Below are 20175 nucleotides of genomic sequence, written 5' to 3' on the forward strand. Positions count from 1 at the left end.
TGAAAAGAATTTACCAGCATTATAAAAGAAGTAAGTGGCGAAGCAGAGATTGGAATTCAAATCTCTTAAGTCTGGCTTCCATGCTTTTACCACTATGGCACATTGCCTCTCCAGAGTGAAAATATGGATATGGTGATTAAGAGCTTACCAGTTTGCAGAACTCAAAATACACACACCTGGTGTGTAAACCAGGTAAGCCACTAGTATACTGCTGGAGGTGAACATTTTACAAATAAAATCCCAAATGTTACATTTCCATAGAGTAAGAACTGTTGTGTTTTGCTATTAAGTTAGATATTCTGTCCATGAATACACTTTTGTTGGCATTTTGGAGAACTTATGTATAGAATCTTAGGGGAAAGGAGACAGGCCTAGGAAATGTGAATTTATTTAAATGTATAAATCAGAAATTCCTAACCTGGGCGTGTAGACATTTTTTAAATCCATAGATAGGCACTATGAGGGTTTCCTGAAATTAAATATAAAAATTGATGAGTATGCATGTTTTTCTCTGGGAGTGTTCTTTGGTTCAGTAGACTTTTAAAGAGAGGTCTGTTTCGTGAAGAACTTTAGTAAATTACTCTGATGGACACAGAAACAGTTCCTTCTTTCCCCCACCAACACAGTCCGCAAAGACTTTTCCATCTCTTGAGTTTTCTGTGAGCTTATAGTCCACCTGCTACATTGATCTGGTGTCCGTTGAGCATGGTTTGCCTTGTTAATTAACTGTATGTGTAAGTAAGAGGGGCTGTATCTCAGTCCCCTGGGTGTGTTTCAGGATCCCCAGTTGGAGTAGATGTTTAATTAATCACCAATTCAGGAATGTTGACTTTCTGCAATCTGATCACTAAGTCAGATGTTATCATTGACTCATTTTGCAGATGAAGAAACGAAAGCATGGAGGTGAAGAGAATTTACAAGATTATCAGGCAGGTAAGTGGCGAAATGAAGATCGGAGCTCAAATCTTTTAAATTCCTGTCCTAGAGCACATAGAGGCTGTGGGATCAAGACTTACAGCCATGCTTTGTAAGGTACTTCATTTCCAAATCTATTCTGAATACAAAAATAAAGTTAGCAGGTGTGCTTTTCAAGTTACAGGGTAACTTTTAAATAGTCTCAGCAGTACGTAGGAACCTAGATGCGGGTTACCTCATTGCATGCAATTCCCTTAGCTGGTTGTGTGTTTATTTCAAAGGTGGTACATTTGGCTCTAAGTATGGGCTATGAGAGTTTCTTATTAGGACAGCCACGGAGGGTCTCGAAATGGTATTAACTGGCAGGTCAAATTACTATGTTCCCTGATGGAACACTTAATGATATTTTGCTGTTTGAAAATATTAAGTCTACTCTCAAGGATGTAAGTTTTGCTATGGTGGTATGTATGCCAAAGAGCTCTGTGCTCCCTGAACGTAAATTCACAAAAGGACCTCCAACTTGCGTAGGGTGTGGGATGTCATTAAAATCGACAAATGAGTTCTTAAGGGAATATCTTTCAAGAGACAATGTGCAGTTGAGGGTATGCTTGTTCACAAAATACTGCTTGTATCCATGGGCTTGATGCAATTCAAGAAATAGTATTCGAGTACTTAGAAAGTGCTTCACTTTGTGCTGTACATGGTGTGTGTGTATGGGGGGGGCAAAGTTTACCGAGATTCAGCTCTTGCATTAAAGAAGTTGTATTTCATTCAGTCAGGAAACTATACACATGAAAAATAGATAATCTCAATATAATGATGTACATATTATAGAATTCTGGGTAGGCAAGAGACACATGACTCAAATTGGGGCAACAGGGAAGCCTTCCTGGAGGAGGTGATAGCTGAAGAAATTTTGGAAGAAGAATAAGAGCCAAGCAAGAAAGATGAGAAGGCACTGAGAGCGGAGAAAAGAGCATCAGCAAAGGGACAGCTTTGGGTAGGAAGCAGCCCCGTGTGTGAGGTTGGGGGTGGGGCGGTGTTTGGGGGGAATTACCAACAGTTGAGCATTGACAGAGCATGGAGTCTGGGCTCAGGAAGGCACAATATAGGAGAACTGAGTAGCAGGGACCAGGTCATGGCGGTCTTGAGCCTGAGTCTAAGGACCTTGGCTTTTGTGCTGTAGGCAAAATGAAGTCATCTAAGATGGGGAGTGACGCTGTCATATTTGTACTTTGGATTCCATAGTTTGAAATACTCCAGGCCCTACAGGCCATGGCTATAATAAATTCTCTACACTGACTAAATAGTAAAATGCTGGGTACATAACCTCTAAAAAGCCAAGTGACTTCACCTAATAAATTTAATTATTAGTGACATCATATGGAGTCACTCTGCGCCCTAAGCACCTTGTAGTTTGGGCTGGAACTTGCATTCTCCATCCTGTGGAAAGTCCACTGTCCCAGCTGAAGAGTTCTGAGAGCTTTCACTCTGTGGGTCGAAGCTCTTGCAGCTACCAAGTTAGTTCAGTTGAGTTTCCTCATTGTTCTTTAAGTCCCTTCCTTGTTGCGCCATGCCAAGCCCAGACCTAGGAATGGGCTCCTTTCTGGACTTTCATCAAAAACCAGTCATACCAGCTGTTGGGATGCCATACACTTGACCAAAGGGCTGGAGAGGAAAGAACGTTGGGGGCTTAGAGAATGTGACCAGTCCACAACCTCATAGGACACGTGCCTGTCATCCGCCAGCTTGAGCCCCAGTGTCCACTGTGTGCCGCCTTGCTCCTTCCCAGCACTTCCCCACCCCCAACCCGAGCCCTCTCTCCCTGGGGTGCGGCACCATTCAGCCATCTGTAGCCCACTCCCCAAACTCAGCCCAGAATTCTCTTGGCACATCCAAAGGTTTTCCTTCTGTGGCAATATAGAAATTTCCCTTCCAGGGACATTGGCAGCCCTCCTTCCAGGGCAAAAGGAGCTACAGTTAGTTTGGGTTTTAAGTAATCTTTTTCCAGCCCAGTTCGTTGGATTTCTGAGAGGACGTGGGATCCTGTACTGACTGGTGTGCCACTTTTGGCAAACTGGCACTATTAATTAGGCCCATTGAAATCTTATCTGCCTCCTAATGGAGACAGTTCACAGAGGGCTGGAACACAGTGCCTGCTGCAGGGGAGGGAGAAGCGAGGGGAAATGCACGTAGCCTCTTTTCTCAGCCTCCTCTCGGGAGGCTCCCAGATCCCCAGATACAGGAGCTTGCTTTTCTTTCCTGAATGGAAACAGGTCCTGGGGCTAACGTCTGAGAAGAGGCTGCTTTTTCTGTTTCAAAGCTGTTTGTTAAGATTTGGCTTCTATTCTGTGACATGCATGGGCACCTTTCAGAACGTTACCTCACTTCTCAAGACATTAAAAAAAAAGTGGCTTTTCCTCAATTTTTGGGTTCTAGGAGGTTCTTATTTTCCAAAACAGTGCTCTCTTTTGTTTTTTATACTAAAGGCTCACAAGCTGTTGCTGAATTTTGAGGCTTCTTAAGAGAGTGATTGTTACTCTGTGGGTGACTTGGGGCATTGTCTGACGAATGGGGGTCTCCTTGCTGGGTAACCTTAGGCAGACATTTTCTGCTCCCCCAAATGGGGCCTGTGACCAACTTAATCAGACAAGTACCAGACTCTGTGACCTTGAGGTCTCTTTTAAACCAGGACCCTAAAGTTTCTTAAGGAAAGTAGTTTGGATAATTCTCCAATGCCTTTAAGGAGAAGGAGGTAATATGGAAAATATACAGTGGTTATAGAGGGAAAATGCTTGATCTTGTCTAAAGCCATTATACGTGTGTGTGTGTGTGTGTGTGTGTGTGTGTGTGTGTGTGTTGCCACATGTAGAAAATATGCCTCTACGGGACATTACTTCAGAGCTAGCACAGAACTCTGTACCAAAATGACTCTGCCAAGATGTGTACCTGGACGGTCTCTACCTCGAACGTAGGAAAGAACTCCCTCTGAATGGGCGAAAGGCTTGTGCTTGTGTGGACTGGGAATTACGGTCCAGGCTCTTCTTTTCTTCTAGATTCAGACTTCCTTTGTTAGGGAGGAGAAGCACAGCTTGCTTCCTGGTTTCCACGCAGCATTGTTGAGTTTTTGCACCAGTGCTGGGGTTGTGCCTGTCACCCATGCCCAGTCTGGGGCAGCCAAACTGATAGGCTGCAGACGGAGAGCACAACTGAGATAGGAACCGGCAAGGTTCTCCTGAATGAGGAGACCATCTATCATGACCCATTGGCCACTCCTGGAGAAAGCTTGGGCACGTACCTGCCTGACATGACAGGCCAGATGTGGGGTAGAGCTGTCTTGCCTCCCCTCCAGCCCAGCCTAAGCCGTGGCCATCTACGTGCCCTTCTGCCATAGTCAGCTGCTTTATCTCCCTGCTTCCATCCTTGCACACCTGCAGTCCGTTGTCATCAAAGCAGTCAGCATGATCCTTTTAAGATGGGAAGTCATTCTGCTGCTCCCAAACTCTCTAAAGATGTCCCATCACGTGAAATCCTAAATCCCAACCATGGCCCCAGACATCTACACCATTCGGTCTTTATTCTCTCCCTTCTCTGCCATTGCCGCTCCCAGCTATGCGGCTGCCTTGCTTTGTGATGGAGAATCAAACATGTTCCTGCCTCTGGACTTGCACCTCTGCTGTGTCCTCAGTGGCCTCACTCGCACACTTTCTGGTCCAGGGTCTCTACTCAAGTCACATCCTTGGAGGGCTTCCTTGATCACTGTGCCCAAAACAGCACATTGGATCATTCTCTATCCCCTACTCTTGTTCTGTTTTTCTCTGTAGCTCTTATCACTAGCTGGCATATGAAATATCTGTTCTGTGCCCGACGCCCAGCTAGAACGAGCTCCGGCGCCTGAGAAGGTAAGGCTGGTTGTTAACTAGTTACCTAAAGCCATCCGCCGGCATTTGTAAGCCCGACTCAGTAAATCACAGGACTATTCCTTTGGAGTCAGACCAGAAGGCAAATTTGCTTATGGCTTCCAAAAAAGAATCCTCAGCCAACTTACGTGTTATTGGGTGAATTTAAGAAAACCGAAAGGACCCTGGGCTTAAAAATACGGTCTGTCTTCAATCAACAGGTGGCAAAAATGCCTCTGAATGAGAGACTACAACATCAGTTAAATGTTCAGAACCAAAATTTAGCGTTCTCCCACGTTTCCTAACTTATGGGCCCGTCACATTTGCTGAGCATGTTGAACCCAAAGAGCCGGCTAACACGACCCTCCGGAGTGGTACGAAGTTCAGCGTCTTCCTCTCCCATTGATGAAACAGACCTCTCTGTATAATTGGTGAACTCGAACTTGAACCTGTGCCCTTGAATCAGCAGAGGGTCGCACACGCAAGGCTTTCTGCAAAGTTTACAGGTGCGGGAGGGTTCCTCTTCATTTCTTGGAGTAAAAACAGATTGCCAAATGCCAGCATTTTGAGGGGACACCTGAGAAGGAACGCTCACAGGCGGGATTTAATGTGAGTGCACAGACCAAAATCAGATCTCCAAGAAGACATAAGTAAAACATTTTAACTCTTTTTTAAAGAAATGAATCATGACTTTTTGGCACTAGAGAGGAAGACAGAAGTTCCTTGAGCAAAACGCTTTATGGGTGTTGCTTTTCTCGCTCACGGGAACCCCGTGCAGGTGGGTGCTCTAATTTCCACAGGAGGACAGGGCTTGGATGGTAAGCAGCTTACCTGTGGCCACCCCTAATGCAGAAGGGGGGACACCTCCAAACTCACTGCATTCCTATCGCTGCACAGTCGGTATTCATCTACCGTTTCACTCATTAAGCGAATCATTGCATTCATGAAGGACTCACTCTTGAGCTTTCAAAGATTTTTCTGGGGGGGCGGCAATTTCTTTTTCGCTCAACTTATTTTCCTCCCACTGCTTTTGTGGATTCCCTGAGCCAATCTCAAGGGTTAGCTCCCAACATGATTGCAACAAGTGGGAGCTCCTGCTCCGACAAGTTTCAGATGGAGTATCTCTAAGGCTTGCAAACAGGCTTCTCCTATGTGAATTTCAACACAAACCACTTAAGAACTGATGAGGGGAAAGTATCAAAATGATTTTACTTGCTTGTCAAGGCCTGTCTTGCCCTGCCACCCCGGGGCTTCCTCCCTTTGGCCAGGAAGCATGTGTTAGACTCTGTCACCCACAGGGAGCAGGGAGGAGGCTCTGGTGTCTCATTGCCTGGTACTAGTAGCATTCGTTTTTATTTCTTCCATGGGAAGCATGAGTGTGAGAGGGTGATGTTTTGGCTACTTCTAGTGAGACACTAACTGTACTTCCACATATGGCAAGAAAGGGGACATCTCCCATCCTTTCAGCTTGACGAGGACAGATCTAGGTGACCCGCACTGTTGTCCAGAAAAGGGTGACTGGGCCATCTTCAGTGATTCAATAGCAAAGAGGAGAAAGATTTGAGGAAAAGCTTTTTGAAAAGTTGTGTAGAAAAAGGAAAGGCTAGGGGCGCCTGGGTGGCACAGCGGTTAAGCGTCTGCCTTCAGCTCAGGGCGTGATCCCAGCGTTATGGGATCGAGCCCCACATCAAGCTCCTCCGCTAGGAGCCTGCTTCTTCCTCTCCCACTCCCCCTGCTTGCGTTCCCTCTCTCACTGGCTGTCTCTATCTCTGTCGAATAAATAAATAAAATCTTTAAAAAAAAAAAGGCTTATGACGGTCATCTCAAAAATAAACTTTTATTTAAGTTACATGTACAGTTCATTAATAAAAGAAAAATGCTTATCTACTGGTCAGCAGGACTGGACGCACTCGAACATGGGCATGGTAATGGGGTTGTACGCTCTGGGCTCCTGAGGCATTACGCGCTCTTAAGTCACATTTTGGTATTGAATGACATTTTAAAGGGGCCAGATTGTTTTTTCAAAGCCAGTCATTTTGTGCAAAGAATTCTCCCCCCCGCCCCGCGCATGTGTATAAATTGAGAGATAAGCAGGACTCAGGGGTTGATTCCAGAATACCTAAGATCCATCAGTCACTTGACCCAAGTCACAGTTCTCCTTGTCGTCTTGGGCATGTCTTTCCTTATGAGAGCCTTATGGTGGACGTTTGGTTGTGATACAGCTTGTTTTCCCTAATATCTTTATACATAGGAGGGAGGTTGCATGTCCATAAATTCCTTCAGGGGATGTTTATTTTTTACTTTGCAATCCAGTAATCTACTTCACAAGGGAAATAATTCTGGAACTTCTGGCATCTTGAGGCATGGGCACATAACTACCAACGTTCTGATACAGCACTAGTGTTGTTCTTTTGGTCTGACGCCATCTTGAACGCCAGCCATTAAGAGCATCTGAGACACCGGGAAACTGCTGAAGGATCCTACTATCAGTAGTAAAGGGGACTCCGCAAACTTGCAGTGTGATGTCCAGCTTAACCTTTACACAGCTCTGCCTCCTTTTCTGAGAGGGTATGGAAGTAAGCACATAGGGTTTGGAATCCCTATGTAATCTGTGGACTTATTTTTTTACATCTATAAAATGAAGACACTTACCTATTTGGGTTGTTGTGAAGATCACATAAAATACATGCCAGCGTTTATTGAGCACAGCGTTAAGCTATTAAGAAGTTAAGGGGATTCAAAGAGATTTAGCTGCCATCCAAAGACTGTGCAGGCCACCAATTATCTGTTTCCATGTTCCAGGCATTGAAGTCAAAAGGTGGGGGTAGAAGCAAGCCAGCTACATGTCTTAGGGTTTAAATCATGTAACCCTTGACATTTTTTTTTTAACTATATAAAGGTGATTTCACTACCTGAATTTCACACCTAGATCTCATCAGACAGATGTAGTGGAAAATACTTGGGACAAGGTCTAATGCATGTACACTCAATAATGAGTCAAGTTACTGTAACTCCTACTGGTAAAGTCACATACCAGTTTCTAGGTCATGCCAGAATGAATACAAAGAGAGGCATAGCATGGAGAGTGATCTCCAGCAGTAACACTTGCCTTGCATCCACTAAATGCCAGACACCATGCTGAGCCCTTCTGCATCCTCCTTAACCCTCGCCATGGCATGCCAACACGGTCCCCATCTTGTCCATCTGCCGAGGGGATCAGCAGCTTGCCCAAGCTACCACATCAAGACTGACACCAGAGTCCTTGCTTGGGAATGTCCCTGCTGACAATCTAACTTTCCCCTTAAGCACAACGATAAAGAAAACTATTGATGATGTGCCCAGGGCCCCCTGCAGAGCCTGCACCCCACCTTCAGCCTGTTTGACGCTGGCTCCTGTGACCCTGGGTGGAAGGTTCACAGGGAGACTGTCAGTTTGTGGTCCAATTCATCCCTGTTTCTTGAATGAGCCAGGCTTGGAAACGCTCAATGGATTTGGGAGATACAATAGAGAGTTGAGACATTTCTGTCATCTGTTCCTTAATAACTGTGGACCCCCACTGCTAATTCTAATTCAGCTTTTGATCTATGAAAGCAGACAAGGATGGTGTATGCACAAAAAAAGTCCTCTATATTTGGAAACAAGGTATATTTGAAGACTTTTTCTACTTCTGTGTATTCCTGAACCTCCACGAGTTAGGTCCACGGTATGGCAGAAATGTGAACATATAATCCCAATTTTTCCAAAGAGTCAAGCTGGATACTTGATGAAACTGCGGAGCTCAAACTTGGTGATCAAGCTTAGCAGGTTGTAGTCTAAATTCTTGGACCTAAGTTGTCACAGCAAAAGTGCATATGCTTCTTGCAAGTTTCCCTGCTGAATCAAGGGTTCCGGTTCCACTTGGGCTCAAAAGAATAAACTGCTTCACTAGGTAAGAATTCTAGGAAATGCCTCTAGTTACACTACATGACACAGAACACTCCACCAGAATCTTTTGCTTTGGGGGTGCGGATAGTTAAAAGTTACACTTCAGTTAGTTCCCCATTTCTCAGTATGAAACTAAGAAGTTAGTTCTTTAAATGCCCTATAGTTTTGCTATTTAAAGCCTTTCTTCTATCGCTCTCCTTTTTTTTTTTTTTTTTTGAGAAGGGCTATCTGACTTCCAAAGGTACAAGGAACAGAAGTAAGTACCAAAGTTGAAGCCTCTCTCCCCCCCGCCTCTCTTTTTTGCCTTGTGTTCATCAAGAATAGAACACCATAGGCTTGAAGATGATGCCATGGCTCTAATTTAGCTATAAGAATGTCTTCAAGGAGCTGGTTGAACAACTGGGATTCTTTCTTGCCAAATAGATAGCTTGTAAAGGCCACATAAGAATTCGGACTCAAGGACTTGGCTGGATTTCTTTACGAGAGGCCGCAAATTTGTTTACTCATCTCTTATCAATCTTGGTAGCAATTGTTAAAGTCTCTGGAGGACCCACGTTCAGTGACTTTGTAGGACACATTTAACTCCAAACACCCCACTTTAGCGTTAGATAAGCTTCCTATTTTACCTCTTAACTAATTCTAATCTTCTCTAGTAAACTCTCCAGATAGAGCAAACTTACACCAGTATGTTTCATACGAGATTCTTACAGTTCTTTTTTGGATATTAAAGCCCAAGGCTCTAGTTCCTCATGAGCCAGGAGTACACGCTGAATTAACTAGCCATATCAGCTATTCTGATTTCAGTAGAAATACCTAGTTACTTCATTTTTTCAACTCTTAAGGTAGAGTTTCTATCCTTGGTTACTTCCTGGGGGTTAAGCAAGGTGAAACAAGGAAATACTTTAGGCTCTTTGAAGGTTGGAGAGTGGGACCTAGAACTTAAAAGAACACAGTGGGGACTGGGGTCTAAGAGAAGATGATAGAGAATAATGCTTGATGTTATTCTTAAAAACTATGGCTTTGGGCCTTAATGTTAATACTCTACAGTCCTTGTAATGGGGGAACACACTGCTATCTTCAAGCTTCCTAGGTGGGAATTTTGTATCGCTCTAGTTAAAAAAAAGAAATAGGTGGGTTTTGTATCATAGCAGGGTCAAAGTACTGGTTAACCAAATGGCCTTCAGAGTTGAGATACGATGTACGCTAACCTGCTTATCACACAGGCACTTCAGATACCCAGATACCCTGTGTTGGCAGGCCGATCCTGTTTAGTGTAATGACTGTTTGAAGAGGAAGCAACAGGTGTACAACACAGAGTCCTACCTTCACAGCTACAGCCTTGTCCTTCTATATGCCAGACTTGCACACGTGCCCCCCCCAAACCACACACACACAAGCCTATTATTTCATTTTCATCCACTTGAAAATCCTAACAGGGTATCTATGAAACAATATGACAGAAGCAACTTCATCTAAGACTGTTGGTCTCCACCTGAGCCACAAGCAAGTTGTCAACTGCCTTACTTACATTCCAGGTGCGAGTAGAATAGGCACCATCCACCCATCCATCTAGTTACTCAGAATATCTCTTCATCCTCTTGTTCCTGCGTTGGTCAGTGAGTCCCAAGAGGAATCACATCTACAGCAGACTCCCCACCTCCCTTTGGAATTAGAGCATCTTCCCAGGGCTCCAAACCTCATGTCTTCCCTTGTTTGCTCACATCCTGAGACTTCAGAGAAAGGCAGTAATGGCCAATCTGATGGAAAACTTGTTTAAAGCCCTGTGCTCCTACTTCTTCTGCCCAAATTCCTTATCTGTTCGTCATACTAAAAATTTCAGACATTGTCCACAGAAGGATCCTATGCCAGCCAGACTGAAAAATAGGAAGATACCACAGATTCTCCATGAAGTCCCATTGGAACAGTGGTTTTCAAACTAGTTGACATCAGAATCACCTGAAGGGCTTGTGAAAACACATTCCTGAACCCCACCCCCAAAGTTTCTCACTCAGCAGATCTGGGAAGTGGCCTGAGAACTTGCATTTTTAACAAGTTCCCAGGGGATGGAGATGTTAACCCTACTGAGAACCTTAGAATGTTCAAGAATGGCACTACCTGTTACCTTTCTAGCTCTCTTCATGGTAGATGGTGTAGACTCATCAAAGACGAACATGCTTTGCTCAAGGACAAGCTCAAGGACAAGAAGGCACTTGTCCTGGAGCAACATATAATGACAGAACATGGAACACACAGAATTAAGTATGAAGAATCAGAATTGCTAGAAATCTTAGCATAGGTTTCTAGATCAGGAAACAAATGATTCAGAAAAGGAACCTGCCTCTAAACAAGAGAAATTCTAGGTACAGGCTAAGCTAGCTTCTTTTACAAAATAAATATTTCAGGAGTGGATATTAGGGGGTACCTTGTTCTTTTAGTACTTGGCTGTCAGAGAAACTAGCCAATTTACAGGCCCAGTTACACAACGTCAAGCTCTATATCATCTAGCTCACCTGTTTAGTTAAAATGCTTGATACTACTTAGGCCATTGACAGAAGTTTATCCTACAGGAATAGGCACAAACCATGGTTAAGCTGCTTGGTTTAATTGTTTTAGCACTTGAAAAAAAAATGTACAGTAGTTTGAACACTCAGTCTTTGCAAACCTCCACTGAGGTCAAAGATTTCATTCATACGTACAAAATTAGTTTACAAATTTTTTGGCAATTTCATCTTAGTAACCCGTTTTATCCTATTGCCATTGTCCCAACCATTGAAAAAGTTTACAATAATTTACATAGAAATATTTTCAAAGTGCTGACGAATAGTGATTGTTCTCAGGGATATTTACAGATGGTCTATACAGTGTATGTACAGGTGGTATACACTATAGCACAAGTGTCATTGCTGGAATATGGCTTTCTCGGGAAAGTGCATATTTGGCCAGATGTGGCAATACTGTCTAGAAACTCAAGGGTTAGATACTCGGTAACCATATCCAAAGCTGAAGTAGAATGTGGACAGGAATATTTACAAAAGTACTATAAAAACGGTCAAGTATACAAGCTTGATCCACATAAAGATATCTTGATGTTCTTCCAGACTGGAGGAAGAAGGACTTCAGGCGCTGGCTTGGTTACCATTTCGAAGTGGAGGGTTATCGGTTTTAGACCTCAGAGGTCAAGACTGGTCTCTGAAATCAAGCTAGGTCATCGTCTGTGCTTACAACCGATATCTGTGGAAGACAAAAAGGTACAGGGTGAGCTTGGTGATCACTCATTGGTAGTAGTAACTCCAGTCTCTCGAATGGACCATGCTTTTGACTCGGTCATCCAAAGACCAAAGGGACATGGAAGGGAAGTCAGATGTAAAGCAGTATTGAGTCGTGTCACGGATGCACTTTCACTTGAATCCAATGGTATCTACTTGGTAGAAAGAGAAAATAGTGGAGCTGATGCTGCCATTCCCTTGAATAATCTTAAATGTTGGAGAAAAATAGGGAAAAGACACATGCGGGCCATGAATGGACCACCATTCTTTGTTTCACCAGAGAGCTTGAGAGGGAGCGCTGAGCGCTTGTTTTGTTCAGACTGTTCCCTAAGTGAAGGCCAAATGCTCCAGTTGGGTTTCAACTGAAGAACAAGGGACTAACTCTCCTGCTGAAAAGAAGCTAGCTACAATAGGCAGGATAGGCCACTTTCAAGCATTTGGTAATGATGGCTAAAGGAATCTTGCTCTATATGCTGACTTTAAGTCAACTCCCCTGTACAGGATATGCAAACTTTAATGTGTCCAGGAAATAGCTGACTTGACAGTGCATATAGGAGCCCCTTGGTTCATGCTACTCTTCACACAGAGTTTCTATAACCAAAAAATATCTCCAGTAGTATAGTGATGACCTTAGGTTGACTTACTTGTCATTCTGTCTGGGACAGATGCTTATCAGCTGACTGGCATGTGTTCTAACAGGCTAGACTGTCTAGTCTCCAGGTGTAGTAGGTCTGTTTGGTGGCTCTGTGATCCTAATGGCTCTTCCTAGCCCAAGCAGCCATAGCTTGAGTTAGTGGTCTCCTTTCCAGAAAGTCCTATTGCAAGCCAGGGTGTATCAAGACACAAAGCTGACTTACTGCTGGGTACGTGTGTCCAACAGAAGCACTGTGTCTACCAATGTCTATTGACAGGTCCTCTTCAGTAGTCTTCAGGTACACAGGATTGTCAAAGTTCATGCTTTTCATGTTCTTGTGTTGCCAGTTCCGCCACATCAAGTAGCAACCGACTGCCGCCATTGCCAAGAGCACTGAAAAAAAGTGAGAAGGTGGCTGAACAGGGTCTAGTCTCAAAACATACAAAAACAGGTCAAGTTCAGGAATCCTTGAGACTTGACGTTAATAAAAATTTCATGTTGAACGAAGCTAGCATGACTAGATGTTAGACTATAAATGGGCCAGGAGCTTAAAACAAGTTCAGACCAGTGGTCAAGTATTATCCTGTGGACTGGTGCTAAGTTCAATACATCCGTTTGGGCAAGTGTAGAGTCCTGGGCCCCAGCCCAGGCCAACTGAATGAAAATTCCAGAAGTTTCTGGAGCGCTTTTCCAATGGTCCCCCAGGTGTGTTAGCTAAGCTTGGACTCCAGTGTTCCAGGACAAAGTGACCATTACAGCACAGGGCCTTAGAATGCCCATGCCCAATAATTGCTTTAGATGTTCTTCTCCCTGAGTTTGATGATTCTTACCCATTTTTAATTTACTCTCTTCAAGTCCTACAACTCCTCAAGAAAGCATGTAAGCATTTGCATGTCTCCTCTGTATGAAGCATTCTACACCTTTCCAAGGGGGAAGAGAACAGTGCTCTTTACCTAAAGGAATGTATTGTGAGAGGGGATAAGCCAGACTAAAAACTCTGAGGTAGAGAGCAATCGGCACCTTTCATGTAATAGTTGAGCATTTATCACTGCCACCCACGGTGCCGTGGATACCATCAAAGAGAAAGGTATGGACTCTCTGTGTGCCAGGCTGGGGTGGGAGCAAACGTAATCAGGGCGACGAGTACTGTGACCATGGGAGGTAGGGGTCTCTAGATGGATTCGAAATGCCCATCTGGTGGGTGTCTAACAAATTTCTCCAGATATGTGGGAAGGTACTTACGGAGAGGAAGGATGGCCCAGGCAGCAGAAGTGCCCTTGGGGGGAACAGTGGCCTCTGATACCTCTGTGGTCACATTGATCCCTACAGGGAATGAAAGGAATCCATTGAGATGGATGTGAATTCAGACTTAGAAATGGACCCATCTGGCAGAGCACCTCATGCCCTAGCATCCATTACTGTGGGTCAGTATCTACTGCCTTGCATACCAGGCACAACTAGTCTAGAAGGAATCGAGAGTCACACACTCAAATAGCTATTTCATTAACAGTTGTCTAGTAGAAACCTTTCTAAAAGTCAGGATCTGACGAAGGATTGCAGGCTTTTGGGCTTTGGAGCTGAAATGCAGGTTACCAGCTGGGGGGAGAGCTAGTGGTTACAGGGCTGCATGAATTTTTGAAGTGATAAATACAAAGAATGTGGCTGTTAGTCGGGGTTCACAGTGCATAGTACTGGGCCCAGTACCTCCAGGAACTAGTCCACTAGTTGGTGCAATTTCTGTTGCGTGGATACCTTTTGTCTCACTGTAAGTCACAGGAGTTGCAGTACCTGAATTATAAAGACCAAGAACCTGGTTGACGCCAAGGTTCCAGGGCGGCTAGCTGTTCCATCCAGACAAACTACTCGGAAGGTTATTTTAACCCCACGGGAAATAGATAAGTCACTGCTGAGCTAAGTTGCGTGGTCAAAGCTAAAAGGAAGTCTTTGTGCAAAACCAGAGACACAAGAGACTTGGGACAGAAGAGTCCGCATTCAGAATTGGACAATTCAAAAAGATGCATAGCCACAATTAGGCCTCTCAGCATCGTCCTGGAAGATACCAGAAATGCTCTCGAGAACAGAGAGTATCAGACATACTAGTCTTCCCGTCAGACTGTCTTGCAATTACTTTCTCAGTAAACTGAGCTAGTCCCTGCAGGGACTCCATATTAAGCTAATAAAAACCTCACAATAGGAGCTCCTTGCTCACAACATGAGAGTTTAATTTGCCACTCAATCAAAGGCTAAGAACAGAAGACGAAAATCAAGTTGGCTTTAAGTGTGAGTTTAAGATGGTGTCGCCCACGGGGGCCCTAAGGTTTCCTGTAACCGTGGCCACTCTCTCTCTGGAGGAACACATTAAGACTTTGTTTAATTATCTGCAAGTTGGCTAGCTCGGTGCTGTTGCGGGACGAACCGGGACACATCCGGATAGTCCTGTTCACGCTGTGGTCACTTACAGACTCACCCACTGCTGAAATGAGTGAGAAGTCAGTTGCGAAGTCATGACGCAGCAACCTGGCACACAGTGGTAGCAAATATGTTCTCAAATCTACTCCAAGAATCGGTTAAAGCAGAATTCTTAACATCCAGGCTAGTTTTACACCTAGTGTCTTACTCTGTTGTCTGTTAGGTCCTGCTTGTGGTTGAAAAGTCAAAAGCCTTACTGTGGCACTCCCGGCCGTTCTCCTCCAGACTGTACCCATTGGGACAGGAACAGTTGTATTTTGGGGAATGATCATTAATTTGTGGTGCTGGCAGACACAGGTATTCACAGCCTCCGTTCGGCATGTCTTCTTCGCACCAGTTTTTACCTATCCAGAGATAAAAGTCCTTTAAAAGAGGTATCCCGGTGCCTGCTATACATAAAGCCCCGTTCTAGATGCTGAGACATGAGTCCTTGTTCCCAGGGAGATTACACTTGTCTCAACCACCGAGTTCAACCAGTACAAGAAGAAATACAAGGGTATAGGTAGCATGCACCAAGGATGTCACAGATCCAAAGAAAGTTCATGAAAGCGGGGTAAGGATTATGCCTGAACAGGTGGGCGGTGAGGGAGGAGGTGGGGACAGGAGGCACCTACTACGGGCCCAAAGCTTAGAGTGAAGACTCAGGGGAAGGAGATGAGCATGTCCTCCTTGGTCTTTGCTTTAGCCTTGCTCCCACAAAGGGGAAAGAACCCAGCTAGAGGAAGGTTGAAGCGTTTCCTGTAGACAGAACCAGTCAAGTGGTCCAAGCAGGAGCTGGTGTGTCTAGATGTGTTTGAAGATCTACATAGAAGATGTGTCATGATGGGGAGGTAGGAAAAGTTTGTGGCATAAAAGCTACTTTGGAGGATAGTGCATGAGTCTTAGTATAAGGGAATGAAGACCACAAGGTATGGAAAAGCCTGGAATAAGACTGAATGCTGAGGGTGGGAAGGGAAGAGCTGAAGTTCTGAAAGCGCTTTCACTAGGAAGTCAGAAATGAAAACAAAACACCACCACGTGTGACGTGTTTGCAGTAGGGGACTGGAGGGGAAAGTTCCATTTTAGAGCAAGTTGGGTTGTTAAAAGAGCCACTGATAGCCAAGCTGGTACTACCCCACGCTGCTGTCCCTGCCGGGGCCTTACAGATGGAGGGCTGTGCCTGTCCCCGTTACCTGACGGCTGGACGAGTTCGTGATAGACAATGATGTCTTGGGCATCATTCAAGTTGTTGACCAGAGTGACCAGCTCTGACCCAGTGAATTTATTGGCACCGTAGACTGCTTCATTTTCCCCATCTATCCAGTAGACGCGATCCTAAAACAGAACCCCCAAATTAGCAGTTACACCTAGGATTAACACAAGTCCATATCTAAGGTCATCGCTATTTCTGGCAATTAAATGGTGCACGTTTACTGAACCCTGGTCTGGAAGGTTAGACGTTACGCTGTTGGAGATGCAAGTTCAGGCTTCTTGGAGTCCCACAGGAAATGAGCATCAAATCTATCCCATGTCTGAAGTGAAAGCAGTTTCTAGGGTCATGCTGCTCTGCTGATCCCTCCCGCCCCATACCTGTTCTGTCCTTTCTCCCCTGGGGCGCCATAGCAACTCAGAGGTACACACTTAGAGATGACGCACCCATCTCACCTCAAATATGGTCAGCGCGAGAGGGTGAGCTAGGAACTCCTGAGACTTGAGGACAATCCTGCGATCTTGGCCATTCAGGTCTACACTGGACAGCATGTGCAACTTGGAGTCAAGCCAGTAGAGACGACTCTTGATGAGGTCTGGGGAGGAAAAGAATTGTCAGTGCATGAGACGCCATCACCGCCCTGGCTTCCACTGAAAATATCCAGGGAATCCAATATTCTATTCTCATGGCTCCTTCTCCAGCATGGGTTCCTAAGGGGGTCCCACAAACCCTGTGAGGCAGCATGTGGGGTCTGTACCCACACTCATTCTGGGAGATTCAAGGAGTACCTAAGAGTCTCAAAGGTGCTGGCTTAAGAAATGGTACTCACTTTATGGAAGTGTTCAGAGAGGCAAGTATGTTTTTCTTCCCTGATGGATGAGAGTGAAGGGCCAAACGCACTGCATTTATGTCCCCTATTAGGCCCAAAGGGACAGAAAAGCTAGTGATGATAGAGCATCTCATTTGTTAAGGCCCCACCATTCGATCTGTATTGCTCAGTTACATTCATCCAAAATTCCTGCTGTTGCGGGGATCTAGGGAACGGTCTGGTCTAGTCCAGAATAAACCATGGAGGGAAGGGAATGCTGTGGAGATGGCTGGATTGGTGGCCAAGGAAGGAAGGACAGACATACCGAGTGTAATTCCGTTAGGCCATTGGATGTCCTCTGTCACCAGGGGCTGCCTATCAAATCCATTCATTCCTGCTTTTTCTATTTTAGCTGGTTCTCCCCAGTCTGACCAGTACACAAAGCTGGGAAGAATTAAATAAGCCTCAGTGGTTTAGAAGGAATAAACTTGTAGTCTGAGATACACATTTGAAGAATGACTAGAAAACTCTAGAGACCAACAATAACAGGTTAATGGTCTAAATTATGTTCCGGATAAACAGCAGTTAACACTAAGAACCTACCAGCTCATTATGAACTATATTAATCTATTTAAGTGTGATAATTATATTTCAACCCCAAGTCACAGGTTATATATTTCCTTCACAAAAGCCCAATTCTTTCAGAGAACCGAAAGGTGAATATATGTTAAGCTTTATTGGAGGGGCTTGGCGGACTGTTCTCGTGACGATTCACGGGGGTCAGGTGTCCTTCCTAGAGCCTTAGTCAACTTCCTAAGCTGCTTTTCTATATTATTTAGCACCCATTTAGGGTGACCTCTTGGTGAAATGTTGCTAGGGAGATCCATTTATTTCAACTGGACTTTCAGACAAGTTGGATATTTAGTTGGAAGCCTTGAGATAATATAGTTACCAAAATCCTCACGACTCGTGCTAGGACTTAGGTTGGGTCATCCAGAGCTAACCTGACAAAGTATTCAGACAAAAATTAAAAGTCACTTGCAGAGAAGCTGGGTGTCCATAAGGGTTCAGATACAGCTTTTGTGTGTGTGTCAAGTCAAACATGTTTCCTTACTATCAGTCAGCATCCATCCTGCCAGGAAGGGCCTGGAAGAGAGTGGACTTACTGGACCGCTGACACCTTGGACTGGGTAGTTCTTTTGTTGTGGGGAGTTGTAAGTCTTGGGATTTCCGTACCATTTCAGCCAGGAGGAAAGCTCCTGGCATACACAGATAGCATCCAAAAGGCTAGAAAAAACAGACTACAAACCCAGACAGGGGGTCCACAGCTATGGAGGCAGGCTCCCGCAAGCCAGAGTTGAACAGGAACTTCCTCTTGGTCCCATCAAGGGTAGCTACTGAAATAGTCTTAGAAGCCACATCAGTCCAGTAGATGGTCTTGTACACCCAATCAACAGCAATGGCTGCAGGATTATAGACATTGTCGATAATTTTAACATGTCTACCAACCTTGTCATCAATTGAGGCACTGAAACAGAATAGGTCACAAGAAGTTTAAGAGTTTGACACCATCAGAGCCTGGAGAATGGGCTTTCTGCTTACAAAATGGTCAACAACTCTGTTCAGAAGAAGCTCGAGTAACACCATGGCTCACCACTCTCATCGTTTAACTATGCTTCTTACTGATACTACACAATAGTGTCCATTATTTAGTTGCTGGAATGTACTCGACAAGCAAGACTGACACATTTCTAAGTGAGGCTGTTTGTGGCAAGAGCCACTGTCTGAGTTTCTCGAGTTCCCTTTAAGAAAAAGCTGCCGCTACCATTTCCATTGGTAGCCGCTATGAAAGGTTGTCAATTAACTGGAAAGAAAGGGGTGACAGGGGGAGAAACTAAGATGTCCTTTGTTCTAATCCTATAGCTATAGCCACCTTTGACTTCATATGCCAATTGTTAGTCTCTCATGAGGGACTGAAAGTAACTTAAGAGTTGAAGAATCAGTGTCCAGATTTAAGAGTCCCAGCTAATTAGATGCTCGAGTGGAGCTAGAAATTCCTCCAAACCTTCCCAAGATGCTACACAGAGAACTGAAGTTACCTAAAGATGGCCTTCTGACTGAGATCAGCCCAGAACAGCTTCTGAGCAGCAATGTCCGCATCAAGAGCTACAGTATTTCTTAGCTGTTCAACGAGTTGGATATATTCCTTCCTCTCCAAGTCAATCTTCCGGATGTCTCTTCGATTCGTGAAGATCAAACTTGGCTCTTTGCCTAAAAGACAGGAGTCAGGTTTATTTAGTTTCACTGTAAGAAGGCAAGGTCCTTCTAAGTCACCTCCTTTCAGAGGAGGAGCACTTAAACAGTAAAGGCACCGCCGAACACCCGAGGAGGGGGCTTGCTGCAGTCCGTGCCCCCGGGAACTGTAAGCACTTCCTAGTGTTCGTGAAGGCAGTCCTGGGGTTACAGCACTCAACAGTAGGGTGGCTGAGCAGCCCGGAACAGTTTCTGAGCAGCTGTTGACTAAGTTACTTACTGGGACTGCATTCAAGTTTTGGAAGCAGGAAGTAAGCAAACCTGGTAGGTATTCATGGTATCCTATGCAAAAGGAACTGACCAACGCAGGTGTCCAGGGAAACAATCTTATGTTTAGCCTGTGATACTGTCCTGAGAGTTAAGCAGCACTGATCTCAAGAACAGACAGTCCCGGACTTAGGATGGTTCGACTTAGGATTTTTCAACTTTACGATGGTACAAGAGCAGTTTGCGTTCAGTAGAAACCACACTTCGAATTCAGAGTTGGGATCTTTCCCCAGGCTGGTGATAGGGGCTACCATCTTGTCTTGTGATGTTCTCTCTCGATGCTGGGCAGCAGCCTCGAGCCGCAGCTCCTGGTCAGCCCCGTGATGACGAGGGTGTGAACAGCCGATGAGCTGACACCCGTCCGTACCCATACGACCATTCTGCTTTTCACTTTCAGTAGGGTACTCGATGCATTACATGTGACATTCAGTACTTTACGGGCTTTGTGTTAGATGAAGTTGCCCAACTATAAGCTGACGTAAGAGTTCTGA

At 44.8% G+C, this 20175-nt stretch overlaps 1 protein-coding gene across 4 annotated transcripts in view; it reads right to left on the reverse strand.

Moving 5' to 3' along the window:
• Positions 1–6658: 6658 nt before the first annotated feature.
• Positions 6659–20175, reverse strand: part of VLDLR (very low density lipoprotein receptor) — a 34689-nt gene continuing 21172 nt past the window's right edge. Inside the window, exons 9-18 of one of the 4 annotated variants that reach the window (XM_034646828.1) lie at positions 19204–19375; positions 18414–18632; positions 17430–17548; positions 16752–16891; positions 16280–16421; positions 15305–15451; positions 14343–14426; positions 13881–13961; positions 12862–13031; positions 6659–11969 (exon numbers count right to left, since the gene is read on the reverse strand). In XM_034646828.1, coding sequence (XP_034502719.1) covers positions 11934–11969; positions 12862–13031; positions 13881–13961; positions 14343–14426; positions 15305–15451; positions 16280–16421; positions 16752–16891; positions 17430–17548; positions 18414–18632; positions 19204–19375 — 1310 coding nt within the window. In that variant the 3' untranslated portion in view covers positions 6659–11933. The remainder of the gene's footprint in view (positions 11970–12861; positions 13032–13880; positions 13962–14342; positions 14427–15304; positions 15452–16279; positions 16422–16751; positions 16892–17429; positions 17549–18413; positions 18633–19203; positions 19376–20175) is intronic. The other 3 variants (XM_019799527.2, XM_034646829.1, XM_034646827.1) reach the window with 3 other exon arrangements.

The sequence above is a fragment of the Ailuropoda melanoleuca genome, chromosome 17 (assembly GCF_002007445.2).
Source record: "Ailuropoda melanoleuca isolate Jingjing chromosome 17, ASM200744v2, whole genome shotgun sequence".
Lineage (NCBI taxonomy): Eukaryota > Metazoa > Chordata > Mammalia > Carnivora > Ursidae > Ailuropoda > Ailuropoda melanoleuca.